Source organism: Phyllostomus discolor, chromosome 1 (assembly GCF_004126475.2).
Source record: "Phyllostomus discolor isolate MPI-MPIP mPhyDis1 chromosome 1, mPhyDis1.pri.v3, whole genome shotgun sequence".
Classification (NCBI taxonomy): domain Eukaryota; kingdom Metazoa; phylum Chordata; class Mammalia; order Chiroptera; family Phyllostomidae; genus Phyllostomus; species Phyllostomus discolor.
The window spans coordinates 212,783,792-212,798,690 of record NC_040903.2 but is presented as its reverse complement, the minus strand read 5'-3'; the positions used below and the strand labels follow the sequence as shown (position 1 = coordinate 212,798,690).

Genomic DNA, 14,899 nt, shown 5'->3' with positions numbered 1-14,899 from the left:
GAAGTGGGATTCTTATGCCCTGGTGACGTTTATGCTCCCGTGTTCAGTGTAACGGTCAAACGGCTCCCCTACTCACTGAAGGACAAGTTACTTTCATCAGCGGTCTCCTGCTATAAAACGGGGCCGAGAGGAGCGCCCACGCCCTCCGCCGGTGGGAAGCGGGGGCACCGGTGCCCCTGAGGTGCCCCAACAGCCCGTGCTCACACCGAGGCTTCAGGAGACACCGGCTGCGGGTGCTACGATGGCCGTGCCTCTCATCCCTGCTGGAAGGTATCTTGACACATTTTTAGTGCGGTCGTGGCTTTTCATGATTTACTGAGTGATCTAACTAAACAAGTCAGAATCTGGAAAACTTAACACCGACAAACGTGGCTCTCAGAGCAAAGATGAACCGGATTGCCGCAACCCGGTGCTGCTGCTCGTCTTCACAATAACCCCACGAAGCAGACGCCATTATCCTCATCTCGCACGCGAGGGAACACGAGAAGCTGACAGCAACCCGCCCAGAGCCACACTTGGGGGAGGCGAGTGTGAGCTAGTCAGTGATGTTTGGGGGTGTTTTTGTTGTTGCTGCCGACAATACCTCTCCATCTCTGAACTCCTCAAGGGCCCTAAGAGTCAGAATCACACAATTTAGCACTTAACTGTTCCAAATGTCTCAATCATGCTTCATGCTAGCTTTTACACACCTGACAGACTGAGGCCTCATAAAAAGGAGCCTCTACAGTGAAGAGAGTATATATCCTACATGCAACACCACATTGAGAGGGCTCCACTGTACATCAAGGACATGGAGTTTCTTGTTTGTTTCTTTTTAAAGATGGAAAACGCAAGGTGCACTTGGGTCTGATCCCGCTCGCGGCCTAGGCTCCGGGAAGCTGCCAGCGCTCGGGACAGCCCTGGGACGGGAGGCCCCTGCCGGCCCGGCCTCGCGGTCTGGTGCCGCGGGCGGGGAGCGCAGAGCAGCCGCAGCCCCCGCTGGCCTGCCGCACCCCGGCGGCGCAGGGCCTGGAGGACGGCCAAGCAGCAGCGCCGCGGTGGCCGGGTGTGCGTCTGCACCAAACCGACTGCACAGTGAATGCCCGAGAGAGAAAGAGGAAAGCAAAACATGTATTTTTACCTTTTTCCATTTTTATCATGTAGACCAGATCCCCAATACTTAGGAACACCCAGGTATTTCAGTTTATGGGTACGGATCCATTTCTGAACTGAAAATTAAAACAGATGCTCATGATTTCAATTCTGTTAGACATAAATAATTTTTAAATCATTAAGAGCAAAATTTATATGCATAATAAAGTTTCATTTCTATTTATTAATAAAAAAGTAAAGTCACTTTATAACCAATAAATAAAACGTAAGCATTTTGATTAACCCACAATATTTTGTTAGCCTGCCCTAAACGCTGTCTTTACAGTGAAAATCTGCAACAAAACATTCTTAAATCAAACCATAGTACTCTGAGTGCAATTAACATCCCTAGTTATCTAAGTGTTTACTTGCTTCCACAAGATACTTGCTTCCACAAGATACTTTTTTTTTAACACCAATCTAAAAGTGTATACCTCCTTCTACAAGCCCTCAGCCAGGAAATGAAACCCCAGGAGAGATGGAGAGCTGGCCTCCTTGAGACTGCCGAGCCTACGCCACCCCACAGGGGGACGCCTTGGGCCCGGGCGGTGCGGAGTAGCGAGAAGAGGCCCCGCTCTGCACCTTGGTGGTCTGTTCCGTGCCGTCAGTCACAGCACAGCAACCCGCCCCCCCGCCACCCCAGGCTGTGTTCTCCAGAGTCCAAAACATTACCCAAGCAGATTTGGAGATCCTTGGGCTGTAGTCATGGATGAGGGTTCTTTCTCAATTTTTAACATTTCCTAAATGATATGTCACTACTCACTTTATTCTATATATCAATACAGGTACAATCTTCCAACACTCTCATCAAGAGATCAGAATTCTTCCATACAAATCTCATTTTAAACAGAACATATTTGTAAAGTTAAAAATACAGAATCACAGTACAAGATGCAACGCTCTAGCCTTGGCAAAACAAGCGACGGCCATGCTAAAGTGCAGACACGAGCCCTGGATGTCTTACTTTGCTCTGGTTTGGCAGCTCGCTGGTAGAACTTCAGCTCCGTAAACAGGGGTCCGTTTTCACTGGGCTCCTGGAAACACAGGCGTTAGTGAGCACTAGCAGCAGTTAAAATCAGAGTTATTTTCAGCGAACCTTCAAAAAAGACTAACAAGTCGATTTCTCTTACCAAACAAGGTAGTTTTGATGCTTAAATTTATAACTATATTTAAGAGTAAGTCAAACTCTGTTTCAGATGTTCTGATAGTCTGTAAGTCTTACAATTCTCTCCAGTTCCAATTCTATTACATGATAAATTATACAAAATTAAGCGTATGGCTCAGTCTTTGTAAAAGTTTAAGAAAAATATTTAAACTTACTTTATCTTCTTTAAGCTTTCTTTTAAGCAAAGATGAGCAGCCACAATAACAGTTTCACTGAGAGGCTACAAGACATTTCTGAGATTTAATAAAATGCCAATACTTGATTTAACCAATTACTGGCAAAATCCCATTTCTTTTGTGTTTCTCACAACAATTACACACAGTTTATCAGGCCTGGCAGAAGCCAACCTGACCTCAAAAAGAATATTCTGGAACTGAAGAGACCACGGACTCTGGCCATTTAACTGCAGCTTCTCCTTTCTGACACGGATGCCCCCGGGCCACACTTAGGGGGCCCTGCAATTTACTTCCCACCTGATAATCGAAAATCCAGAGGAAAATGGGGCTCGATAACAATTGTCCCCCACCAATTTTACTGAGCTACATTCATTTCACATTGTAAGGGACTCAAATAGTCAAAATTTTTTGTAAAGGGGCATATACTCACAAAAAGGTATTTGACAAACAAAAAGTATCAGCCTCTTGGAAGTCTTGTCTTGTTTTGTTTTTAAAAGTATGAAAAAGTGGGGAAGATGTTACAATTTTGTGGGCTTTGAAAAAAATTATTGAATGTTTTAAAGAAAAAGGAAGCGAGGAGCTGGAGTGGGGTGGGGGAGGGGAGAGAGAGACACTGGTCTGTTGCCCCTGCCCCCCACCCATGCGTTCACTGGTTGCTTCCTGCATGTGCCCCAGGAAACTGGGACCCCCTGCCCAGCCAGGCCCACGTGGACTTTTTAAACAGTAACTTTTGTCAGATTAAAATTGGTTGGCATTTATTTAGCATTGGATATTCAGTGTTGGTATTATCCTGTTTATTGAGAATCTGAGAAAAAAATTTGAAAAGCAGCGAAAACTTCAAATGAGAAAACGAACATTTCTAAACTAACTTTAGAACTGCTTTTCTTTTAGGAAGTATGAAAAAGTTACTTTGGACAGCAGACCTGTGTAGCTGGAGTTCGAGGGTCAGAGGAGCAGTGGAAGTGGTACAGGAGGCCCATGGCCCCGAGAGACCATTTGTGAAAACACACCGTTTCCAGGTCTGCATTTTGCAAATACTTAAAATGTGTTCTTTTGTTCATTCAAGATACCCTCACTGTCATAGACATGAGTTTTGCTCCTCGAGGTTTAAATACAACCACTCCACACGCACAGTCCCAGTGCCTCAGGTTTCTTGCAGGTTAGAAAAGTAGGAACCCAAGGTAAAGAGCTCACAGGGCACGACCAAGCCAACCCTCGGAGCCAGGCAGGACTAGTTAAGACAGAGCGCTGGACGGCAAAGAGGCCACACACCTGACACTCGGATCGGAACCTGGAAAGGAGCTTGCCTTGTGCGTGGCAGCTGAGTGTCCTTCCCAGCCCCGCCGTGGAAGAGATCCGCACGCAGGGACCTGGAGTGCCATCATCGCTCTTAAGAAACAGGGTCAAACCGACACACTAGGTGTGAGAGCCAAATCCCTCAGGTGCAGCCGCGGCACCTCCAGGGCCCCCGGACCCTGTGGCCCCGGTCCCCACAGCAGCGGCAGCTGGACAGACACAGGCGCGTGTTTGGAGCTCGTGGGGCTGAGGACAGGCTTCGGGAGGAGCAAGGACTCGGGGTAAGAAACAAAGAAACGGGAATTCAAGAGGAGGCATTTTGGTAAAGTTACTCTCCAAGAGCTAACTTTTAGAACAGCTCATTAATATAAGTCAGGCTTAGAAGGGGTTTTCCTAAGACAAATCCTGGCTTATTATCCATCAGTAGAAAATTCTGATTTATTCAATTTCAACCTATGCCATATCAAGTTTAATTTGCAGGCTTCCCTCCAGGCAATAATGTATTAAACTCACAATAACGAGAACCAACCGTATAAGTCAGGCCGTCGCAGTGAAAGCCTCACTACATACAGCGACGGCTCTCCGAGCTCATCCCACGTTTTCCTGACCCAGGCAGACCCCATCGTAACAAACGCAGGAACCACGTCCGCGGCGCCTCGCACAGCCACAGCCGGCTATGTCTGCTGAAGAAACTACCTTAACTCACAACTAAAATTTTATTAACATATTTCAGATCTAAAGTACTTTGCCAACTCTGTAATAGCCAAGATTTAGAAAAGAAATCGGGACTGACATTTTAACTAGAATATCACTAAACGTTTCTTTAAGACTTTTAAGTGTCAAAATGAAGATGACAACAGAAAAAAATTAAAATGTGATATATTTCAATGGCACCATCCAAAAGCAACTGGCTGCCATTTCCAAATGAAGCTGCATGAAGTCTCCCCTTCCTACCAAATATTACGATACAGGAATGGAGAACCCAGGGCGCTTCTCGTAACCTCAGCGAGGGAACGTACAAACATCAGTCTGCAAACCGCTTCCCCGAGAGCGGCACGACACAGGCTGCTACGGGGTCACGCTGGCAAGCGCCCACGGCACAAGGCACGTCAGGGCCCAAGACCCCGAAGCCTGGCCTGCACGCCCCGCTCTCTCACCCACCGACACAGCTGCAGGGGGGGCGTGTGACTGGGAGTGCCGGTCATCAAAGAGTCTGTGAACAAGAAGTCACAAAAGAGAACTGTTTCTCCTTGCATCATCCAACCGACTATCATCAATTTACCATTTCTCCGGGCACACTCACTCCCCGAAATAAAACACAGGGAGCACATCTCCCCGACAGAGGGCACCGTCTCTCAGCGCCCTGGAGTCGGACCGAGGCTGCCATCTCCGGAGCCCGGCGCCGCGACTCCGAGGCTGCCCTGTGAGTCAGTGAGGCGAACGCCCTCAACGAAACCAGACCCGCTCATTGGGAGCAGAGGGAACATACTTAGCATTTCCCTGAACGCTTATCTTCAACATGTATGCCTTAACTTCGCTTCAAAGCCAACTGTAAAAAAACTGGGGGGATAAATACAATATTTGGAGCTCTTTTCTCGCAGAGCAAATGTGCACGTTAGCAGCGACCACGACTGTGGACCTGTCTCCTGCAGGGAGGGGGAAGCCCGGCCAGAAGCACGGGGCGCCTGTGAGCCCCCCTGACGAGGACCCCCCCATCCCCCGGAAGGATAAGCGGGAGCGCGCACGTTTCACCGGACACAGCTAAGGCGCCCGCGCCCCGACCCTGCCAGCGGCTCCCAGCCCCGCCACACCGAGCGCCCTCCGGGAGCGGGGCTCACTCGCGGGCCAGGAGCACAGACCCGGCTGCTGCACGGCACCGGTGGGGCTCGGGGCCGCCGCCGGATACGCGGTTACATCACCGAGTTTCGTGTCACATTAGAAAGCAATCTGCCTCTATTTTCAGCATTTGCTGAGATGTTTTTTCTCTGAAGACAAAATAGGTGCTCATTTTACCAAACTGGAAATGTTTTGATATGTTTCCCTCACATATATAGCTACTTTATAAAACTTCCTCTATACTACAGTTTTCTATCTTGCCTTTCTTTTAGTAATTATAATATTTCCCCAGAGCAGCATTTAATCTTTGAAAACATGGTTTTTAATAGCCCTTAATGTTTTATGTGGCAAATGTTCACAAGCAGTTTAGGTTTTAATACTGAAAAGATCTGATACTCGTTTCATATGCTTCCATTTGATGAGCCATTCCAACTGCTGACATTATAAAGCTCTGAGAACAGAAGAACCACAGCGTGGACAGAGTCCCGCACAGCCTATCACAGGGAAGGCACTTTCAAAGTGGGCCTCCGCCACAGGCACAGGCACAGGCACAGGCACAGGCAGGAGACGGAAGTGGGCGGGACACAGGAGTTAAAGAACAAATTATTCAAACAAGTACGACAGGCATTCAGGACAGCTTAAGGGAAACGAAGTTTACAAACAAGGTCCTCACCGCGACAGAACGGAAAACCTAGCCAGGGAGAGGAACTAAGAACAGTCAGTGGCGCGAGCAGGGTATCAGCGGGCGGAACGGTGAGACGGTGGAACAGACGGAAACAGAACGAGAGCTTCCGGAGTGAAAGGAGCTCGGGACAGGCGGGTGTCGGGGAGAAACGAGCAAACGGCAGTCACTGAAGTCCCCGAGAGACGAGAGACGACAGAGAAAGTCGACAGTGCTGTTTGGTGCACGGCATTCTTCAAGGACCATGGACAGACGACACTGGAACCATTACTGAAATATTAAGTGCGAAAGGGAAATCAACTGAATACTTACCGCTGTCCTGACTACAAAGAGGAGTGACACAGGCTAGATAGAGGGGACGAAACCAAGTCGGGAGAGAGGAGAGGCAGAGCACAGAACCAGGTTTGGTAACAAATGGCTTTAAGCTAAGAAATGTAAGGCAATTTGCTACCTTAAGCAGTTCGGAAACACTTGTCACAACATATATTTCATAACTCTAAGTAAAAAAGGCAGTGAAAGTGAAGTTACACTGAAACACAACTGAAATTCTTAGAACTACCCACAACAAAGAGGACCATACCTCTAAAATAAAACACGATTTAAGGAAGCCCAGGTCATAGAGAAGGAGACAGACCGGGTTCCACGCCCGCCCCGCTGCCCTCCCATGACCTGGACACAGCTGTGCAGGCCGACCAGACGCGGAGCGGCCAGAAGGGACCACACTTGATGAACCTCCAGATCATGAGAGGTCGTGTGAGTCACCTTCTTTCTTCTTACAATGGAGACTTTTAAAGGTCCTAAGAAGAAACTAATCTTACTCTCGGATTTTAATATTTTAATTAATCAAATGCAGACAGTATTCTACAATTCCATGCAAGTGACCCAATTTAACAGCGGGACACTGTTCTCCAAATGAGACAGAAGACGACCCCGAGTGAAAAGGCACGAAGAAAAGTGAGATGGTGGGGCAAGCGCCAGTGACACTTTAAAGTTATCAGCTCCCCTTCCACTCACGAACTCGACAAAGTAACTAGACCCCAATTACCCGCCCCCATAAACAAATACAAAAATGGGACAATGTAGGACACCCCTCTTTTCTGCCAGCAGACAGACCAGGCAGTGCAGAAGAGGGACCTACAACCCTAGAAAACAAGCCTGCCCACAATAGTCCCTGCTGCGTGCTAGAGGCACCAGGAGTGAAAAGGAAGAAAATGAAGTCACAGCAGGGGAAAACACACTAGAGACAAGAAATTTTTTAATGTAGAAACATCAGGGACTTCCAAGATGGAGGTGTAGGGAAACACGCTTCACCTCCTCATGCAACCACAGAAAGAATTACGAACAGATCTCAAAACAAACAAACACCCAGAACTGTCAGAAAGTTAAGCTGTATGGACGTCTGACCACCAAGGATTTAAACAAGCAACAATCACCCAGATGGGTAGGAAAGGGCAGAGAGGCAAGGAGACAGACGCAGTGGGGAGCTGAGACAGAAGGCCATCCCGCACTCACACATGGTGGATAAAAATCGGGAGGGCTACCTCGGGAGGGAGTGATCCCGGGCCCAGGCCAGACCACACAGCTCAGGGTCCAGCGCCAGGAAGATAAATCCCCGTAACTTCCGGCTGTACAAACCAGTGAGGGTTGGGGAGGCAGAAGAAACTGCCAGGTTTTCAGGAGACTCTGCTTGAAGGTCCCGCAGGAATTTAAAATATACCCAGACTCCTCCCCTCTGGGATTCAGCACCAGGGCAACAGCTGGAAGGGCATCAGTCACACAGGGCAAATGCCCAGCAACCCTCCAAAAGCCAGGCGGCGGCACTCGGTAGCACTGTCACTTCTCCAAGACCCCCCCCACACACACACAGAGCCACAAACCGGTGAAGCAGGTGGCCCTGCCCTTGCACTCACCTAAGACCCCACCCCACACAGTTTACAGGTGCCTTTTCCACAATGGGCCACGCTACTAACACAGGGACTCAAAGCAGCTCTACCTGATACACAGAAACAAACACGGGGAGGCTGCCAAAGTGAGGAGACAAAGAAATATGGCCCAAATGAAAGAGCAGAACAAAACCCCAGGAGAAGAACTAAACGAAACGGAGATAACCAATCTATCAGATGCAGAGTCCAAAACACTGGTGATCAGGATGCTCAAAGAACCCCTGGATTACAGCAACAAAATAAAAACATCCAGGAAGAAATGAAAGTTACACTAAATGAAATAAAGAAAAATCTAGAGGGAACCCACAGCAGAGGGGATGAAGCTGGGATTCAAATCAATGATTTGTAACACAAGGAAGAAATAAGCATCCAACCAGAACAGCAAGAAGAAAAAGAGGATTCAAAAAATGAAGATAGTATAAGGTGCCTCTGGGACATCTCCAAGCACACCAACATCCAAATCATAGGGATGGCAGAAGAAGAGGAAGAATAAGAAACTGAAAACTTATTTGAAAAAAACAATGAAAGAAAATGTCCTTAATTTGGCAAAGGAAATAGACATATAAGTCCAGGAAGCACAGGGAGTCCCAAACAAGTTGGACCCAAAGAGGATCATACCAAGACATATCATAATTAAAATGTCAAAAGTTAAAGATCAAGAGAAAATTTTAAAAGCAGCAAGAGAAAAGCAGAGAGTTACCTACAAAAAAGTACCCATAAGACTATCAGCTGACTTCTCAAAAGAAACTTTGCAGGCAAGAAGGGACTGGCAAGAAGTATTCCAAGTGATGAAAAGCAAGGACCTACAACCTAGATGACTCTAGCCAGCAAAGCTATCATTTAGAATGGAAAGGCAGATAAAGAGCTTCCCAAACAAGGTAAAGCTAAAGGACTTCATCATCATTAAGCCATTATTACATGAAATGTTAAAGGGACTTATTTAAAAAAAAAGATCAAAACTATGAACATTAAAATGGCAACAAATGCACAATTATCAACAATTGAACCTAAAAAAAAAAAAAATGAAGCAAACAACCAGAACAGGAACAGAATCAGAGATACAGAGATCATTTGGAGCGTTATCAGCTGCGAGGGAGGAGGAGAGAATGGAGGAAAAGATTCAGGGATTAAGATGTATAATTGGCAGGTACAAAATAGACAGGGGGATGTTAAGAACAGTATAGAAAATGGAGAAGCCAAAGAACTTACATGCACAACCCATGGATATGAACTAAGGGGGTGGGGAGATTACTGGAGGGAATGGGGGTATAGGGCAAGGCAGAGAAAACAGGGGAAAATTGGGACAGCTGTAATAGCATAATCAATAAAACATATTTTAAAAAATAAATGAAAACTTAAACTGTTAAAAAAGAATGCCAAAAAAATTAAAAGCCATTCTCCCTCATGAACGAAGACATAAACATCCTTAACAAACTATTGGCAGATTAATTCGAGCATTACATAAAAAGCACAATACACCATAACTAAGTGGAGTTCATGTTAAGAATACAAAGTTAGTTCAACACTCAAATATAAATCAATATAATTGCCACATTAACAGAATAAAGAAGAAAAATCCTATGATCCATCTCAATAGATGCTGAAAAAGCATTAAAAACCAAATAGCCAAACTACAGACTGAGAGAAAATATTTACAACACATATCTGAAAAAGGACTTATATCCAGAATACCTCTCTTACTACTCAATTATGGAAAGCAAGAAAACCTGGTTATTAAAAAAAGAAAAAAAAAAGTGGGATGGAGGGCCTGGCCAGGAGGCTCAGCTGATTGGAGCATCGTCCCGTGCACCAAAAGGCCGTGGGACCAATCCGGTCAGGGCACACACAGGAGGCAACTAATTGATGTCTCTCTGTCTCTCTCTCTCCCCCTCCTTCCTTCCCCCAGCCCTTCCTCTCTCTCTAAAATCAATAAATATATCCTCTGGTGAGGACTTTAAAAGTTGGGGGGACTACACTAAACGAACAACAACAATAAAAAAATTTTCTTACCACTTTTACAACATAGGGTGCATCGCTGCCCACTGATTTTGAAGAATTCTTATCAGCTGTTTGAAAAAAATGACATATAATATCAGAACAAGAAGTAGCATCATTATAAATAGACTGTTACTAAAACTTTATTGATATTTAGGTCCACAGATCTATAACCCCTTGACAGAATAAATTTCAGTCCCCAAATATGTATTTTGGGATATCATTACAACGTATGTTATCAATTCTAAGACTTTCTTTTCATGTTTTAACATGTCTGAAACTGGAATGCATCTTATAATGGCTGGTATCTTCAATATGATCATCAATTAAGAATGAAAAACTCAGTTAAACCTTTAATTCAGAAGAATGCATGGCCTTTGATGCACTAACGTATGTTGAGAATTACCGAGAGAACAACTGATGCAACTGCTTACACTTGATAAACGAGGGAATCATTTTAAGCAGGAGGGAGGAAAGAGGGAGCTGACGCCCCAGAATCACTAGCTGGGAGGGAGGCAAGCACACCTAGACTCAGGATGCTCACACGGACACCCGAACTGCCAGCCAGAACACTGCCGCCGTGGCTGTCATTTCACTTCAGGCAAATGAAGGAGCACGGTCGCCCCGGAACACTGAGTCAGGAACACAAGGCTGCCAGCACTCAGTAAACAGCATGTTCACCAAGTACCTGCCACATGCAGATTTCTAAGAACCTGATGTAGCCGTGAACGAGAAAAAACAACCCCCACCCGCATGAAGCCAACACTCCTGCGGCGGGACACAGACAAGGACGAAAGCAAACACTCCGTGTGCCGGCGGCGGCGAGTGCTGCAGGGAAACCGAGCAGGAAAGGCAGGCGGGCAGTGTGGCAAGAGTGCAAGGGAAGCCTCACCACCAGGGTGTTGTTACTGGAGCTGCCGGCCGAATGCAGGGTGGGAACGACCTGTTCAACGTCTCGGTGAAGGTCACCCCAGCCACCCGGCCCTGGGCCCTGACGTGGGAGCCTCTGATGTGCATGTCTGAGGAAGGCCAAGAGCCCGAGCAGCTGGAGAAGAGGGAGTGAGTGCGGAGCCACAGGGAACAGACCAGAGAAGCGGCAGCAGGGAACACGCACAATGAGCTCGACACGGGACGGGAAGCCCTTGCTGTGAATGAGATGCAGAGGCACCAGAAGGCTCTGGAAAGAAGGCTGGCGGGCTGACTCTGCCTTTAAAAGAACCATTTGGCTGCTTTGGGGCAAACGGAGGGTGCGGACAGGAAGCCAGCGCTCTGGGTGAGACTCGAGGGAGGTCTAAACCCGAGTGGCAGCCGACGAGGTGGTGCTAAATTAATTGTCAGACTGTGGGCGTATTTTCAAAAAGGGCCAATAGGGTGTGTTGATGAACTGGATGTAGAGGGGAAGTGGGGGAAAGGAGGTAGGGATGACTCCACGTCTTTGGTCTCAGCAACCGGAAAGAGGAAGTTGCTACTTCCAAAGATGGAGAAAACCGCAGGAGTTGCTGGTACTCTGGGGGTGTCTAAAATTTGAGATCGATATTAAATATCCAAGTTCAGATGTTAAATACGCAGCAGATATACAGGGTGGGGCAAAGGCAGGTTTACAGCTGTCCGTACGGAAATACAATAACTAGTAAATAGAAATACAAGCACGAACTCTTTCACACATTCACACCTGTACACCTACTTCTCTCCGCCCTGTGTAAGTCTTCAGTTCAGAAGAGTGCTGGCCAGTCGGAAATAAATGAGAGTCACCAACCCATGAAACGGGAGGAGACAGCCTAGGAGGTGCCTGCAGACAGAAGAGAAGACACCCTAGGGCTGAGTCCCAGGGCGTGCGCACACTAGAAGCTGAAAGGGTGAGGAGGGGCAGACAAAGGAAACCAGGAATCCACCAACCAGCTGGGAAGCAACGAGAATACTCCAGTCTAAAGAAGAAACACTAGGTCACAAAGCTAGCTTATGGGCAGAAGGAAGAGCCAAGGAACACCAATTAGATACTGAATTAGTAACAAAGCAGCATTTTTTAAAAATAAGCATTTAGTGAACAAAATATTAAACTGAGGATAGTATACTAATACTGTACAATTCAAATGAGAAAAGGGGGAAAGGAGTTCAATAATTCATTCAAACAATATGTACTGCAAAATATGCCAGGCCCTAGGAACACCACAAGAAGAGCCGTCCCATCATCAAGAAGCACACGTTTATTCTGAAAAAAAGAAAAGTAATTTCAACACAGCCTGGAAAGAACTGTAAGAGGATTAACACAGAGAGACCATAAATAGATGGTGCCCACCCTAAACTCAGCTTGGGAAAATCCAAGTAGAAGGAGCAACACATCCAAAGATCAAGAGGCAAGAGGCTGCACTACAATCAAAGCACGGATTCTGAGGAGCTGGGAGGGGCGAAGATAAGGTTACAGAGAAACCAGCCTGTATGAAGTGTCCTGCATGCCATCCCCAAAACCTTGGCACTTAACCCGAGGGGAACCAGGGAGACATTCAAGACATTCACACGGAAGGCCAGAGGATCTGATGAGCAGGCTAGGCCGCTCGAGCCACAACACGCGCACGGGGTGCCAGGGGACAAGGCTGAGCAGAGGAGATCCGCTGCTACAACGAGCACCCAGACGGGACATGGAAACGACCTGCACTGAGAAGGGAGTGGCAGCAAAGAAGGGGAGAAACGAATGGTCTGAGGAGCCCCTCAGTTAAAGCGACAGAGCCAGGTGAGATGCCAGGGGAGGCGGTGAAGGGACCCTGGAGAGTGCCCTCCCAGTGTCCGGGTTTGGGGAGTCCCTCGTTCACATGAGCCTCCCCCGGCCACAAGCGGCTCAGGAGAGAGAAGAGGACGACACGAGCCTGGGACACGCCGGTGGACGTGGTGCAGAGGGGCCTGCACTGAGGAGATCAAGTCCCTGGCGAGGCGGGCCCTGACTTGGGAATCCACAGCGAAGAGAACCATGAGACGGGGTGAGGTCGCTCAGAGGGGCCTGCGGAATAAAGAGTGAGCTGAGGGGGGAAGCTGGGGAACAGCGAGCGCCTACGGGGACAACGGAGCACCCCCAGAGAGGCAGGTGGGAAACCCTCAGTGCAGGTGTGTTGTCAGGAAGACAGCGGAAGCGATTTTTATGAGTGTGAAAGTGAAACCATGTCAAATGCTGCAAAAACACCCAAAGAAAACTCAAAGGCAATCGGGTTACCTCGTGGGCAGGAACCGCTGGTGGTCTTGCCCACGGCAGGCAGTCGTGGTGGAACTGGAGGCGGCGCTGAAGCAGCCCCTCCCCCGACTCGCCAGTCCAGCTGCACAGAAGCGAGGCTGTAGCTCAAATAAAACTGCCGGCACTCAGGCAGAGCAAGCTCCAAATTTGCCAAAGGGGTCACGAGCGAAGTAACCAATGAAAAACTAAGAACCTGCTCGTTTCAAGACCAGTCCCATTCCCGAGACGGGATGCCCTGATGGACACGTTCGGCAGAGAGACGGCTTACAGAATCTGCCGTATCTCTATTACAGGGTCAGCAACATGCGCCTGGCTAATAAAGCTACTGACCTTTCACGGTTTACGAGGACTTCACCTTCAGTCAAGCACAGCCTAGTTCACCGGAATGGGTTTGGCTCTGAACAGAGCTGAAGAATCACCACCTATTTCCTACTGCCCTAGAGGAATCACCCTTATAAAATACAGGTCTAAAGCAGCGGTTTTTAAGCTGTTTCGTGAACGCACCCCACAGACCGGCTAACCGACTGCATGCGGCCCGTCAGGCCGGGAGGGGGCTGAGCGAGCGCAGCTGCGCCTTTCGCCGCCACCGCAGCAGCGGCCTCAGGCTTTAGCATGTGCGGGCGACGCGGCTTCTGACCGGCAGGTCTGGGGTGGGGCCAGGGGGTCGTCAGTTCAGACAGGTCTCCGCTCGATGCTGATCTACACTACAGTATTGGCATTCTGAGAGAGATACTGCTTCAAAGAGAAAAGGGGTTCCACTACTAAAAATAAAACTTTATAAACCTCCAGGCAGAAATTAAATAATGAATTAAGTGATGGACTAACCAAATCAAGATTAAAGGTGAAAACACAGAAAATATAGAGAGAAATATCAAAAGCAAACATGAAATGCATTATATCATTATAATGTTCTTGATGAAGCAGACAGCTTTTGAAGTAATCAGGTGAAATATTTTTTACATCAACAATTTAGTTAACCTACAGAATCTCAGAGTTCCATAGCAGGTCCGTCAAAATTTGAAGGTAAATATGCTAACTAACAGTATATTAAGTCAGGCCTAAAGCAGTTTTTAGATCATTCTCCTAATTCCATGATAATGACTATTAGGGTTGTATAGACAGAAAACTAATCTACATCTGTTAAAGATCTGAAAATTGTCAAATTAAACCAAAACAGAGAAGTAAATTCTAACTGGAAGGAGGTAGGAAAAAAATCTACATCGATGTCCTTGGGTCACAAAAAAATTTAAGATTATACGTAAGGCCTTGAAAAATCTAAAGCTAATGACACTATTACAGATATTTTACCCTCTTTTTCTAGCGTGACTAAAGCAACCATCTTCTCTTCCATTCCTGTGTCAGAGATGCATTTTTGCCTCATCACATAGTATTAAAGTGACTGTAGATCAGGAACATCCTATAAAAGCCCGTAACTCAGAAACTATTTTGATAAGA

At 47.1% G+C, this 14,899-nt stretch overlaps 1 protein-coding gene across 3 annotated transcripts in view; it reads right to left on the bottom strand.

Moving 5' to 3' along the window:
* Positions 1–14,899, bottom strand: part of VRK1 (VRK serine/threonine kinase 1) — a 72,476-nt gene that overhangs the window by 30,521 nt on the left and 27,056 nt on the right. For all 3 annotated transcript variants that reach the window (XM_036013851.1, XM_028506974.2, XM_036013848.1), the window contains exons 3-5: positions 10,240–10,295; positions 2,096–2,165; positions 1,121–1,208 (exon numbers count right to left, since the gene is read on the bottom strand). In XM_036013851.1, coding sequence (XP_035869744.1) covers positions 1,121–1,208; positions 2,096–2,165; positions 10,240–10,295 — 214 coding nt within the window. The remainder of the gene's footprint in view (positions 1–1,120; positions 1,209–2,095; positions 2,166–10,239; positions 10,296–14,899) is intronic.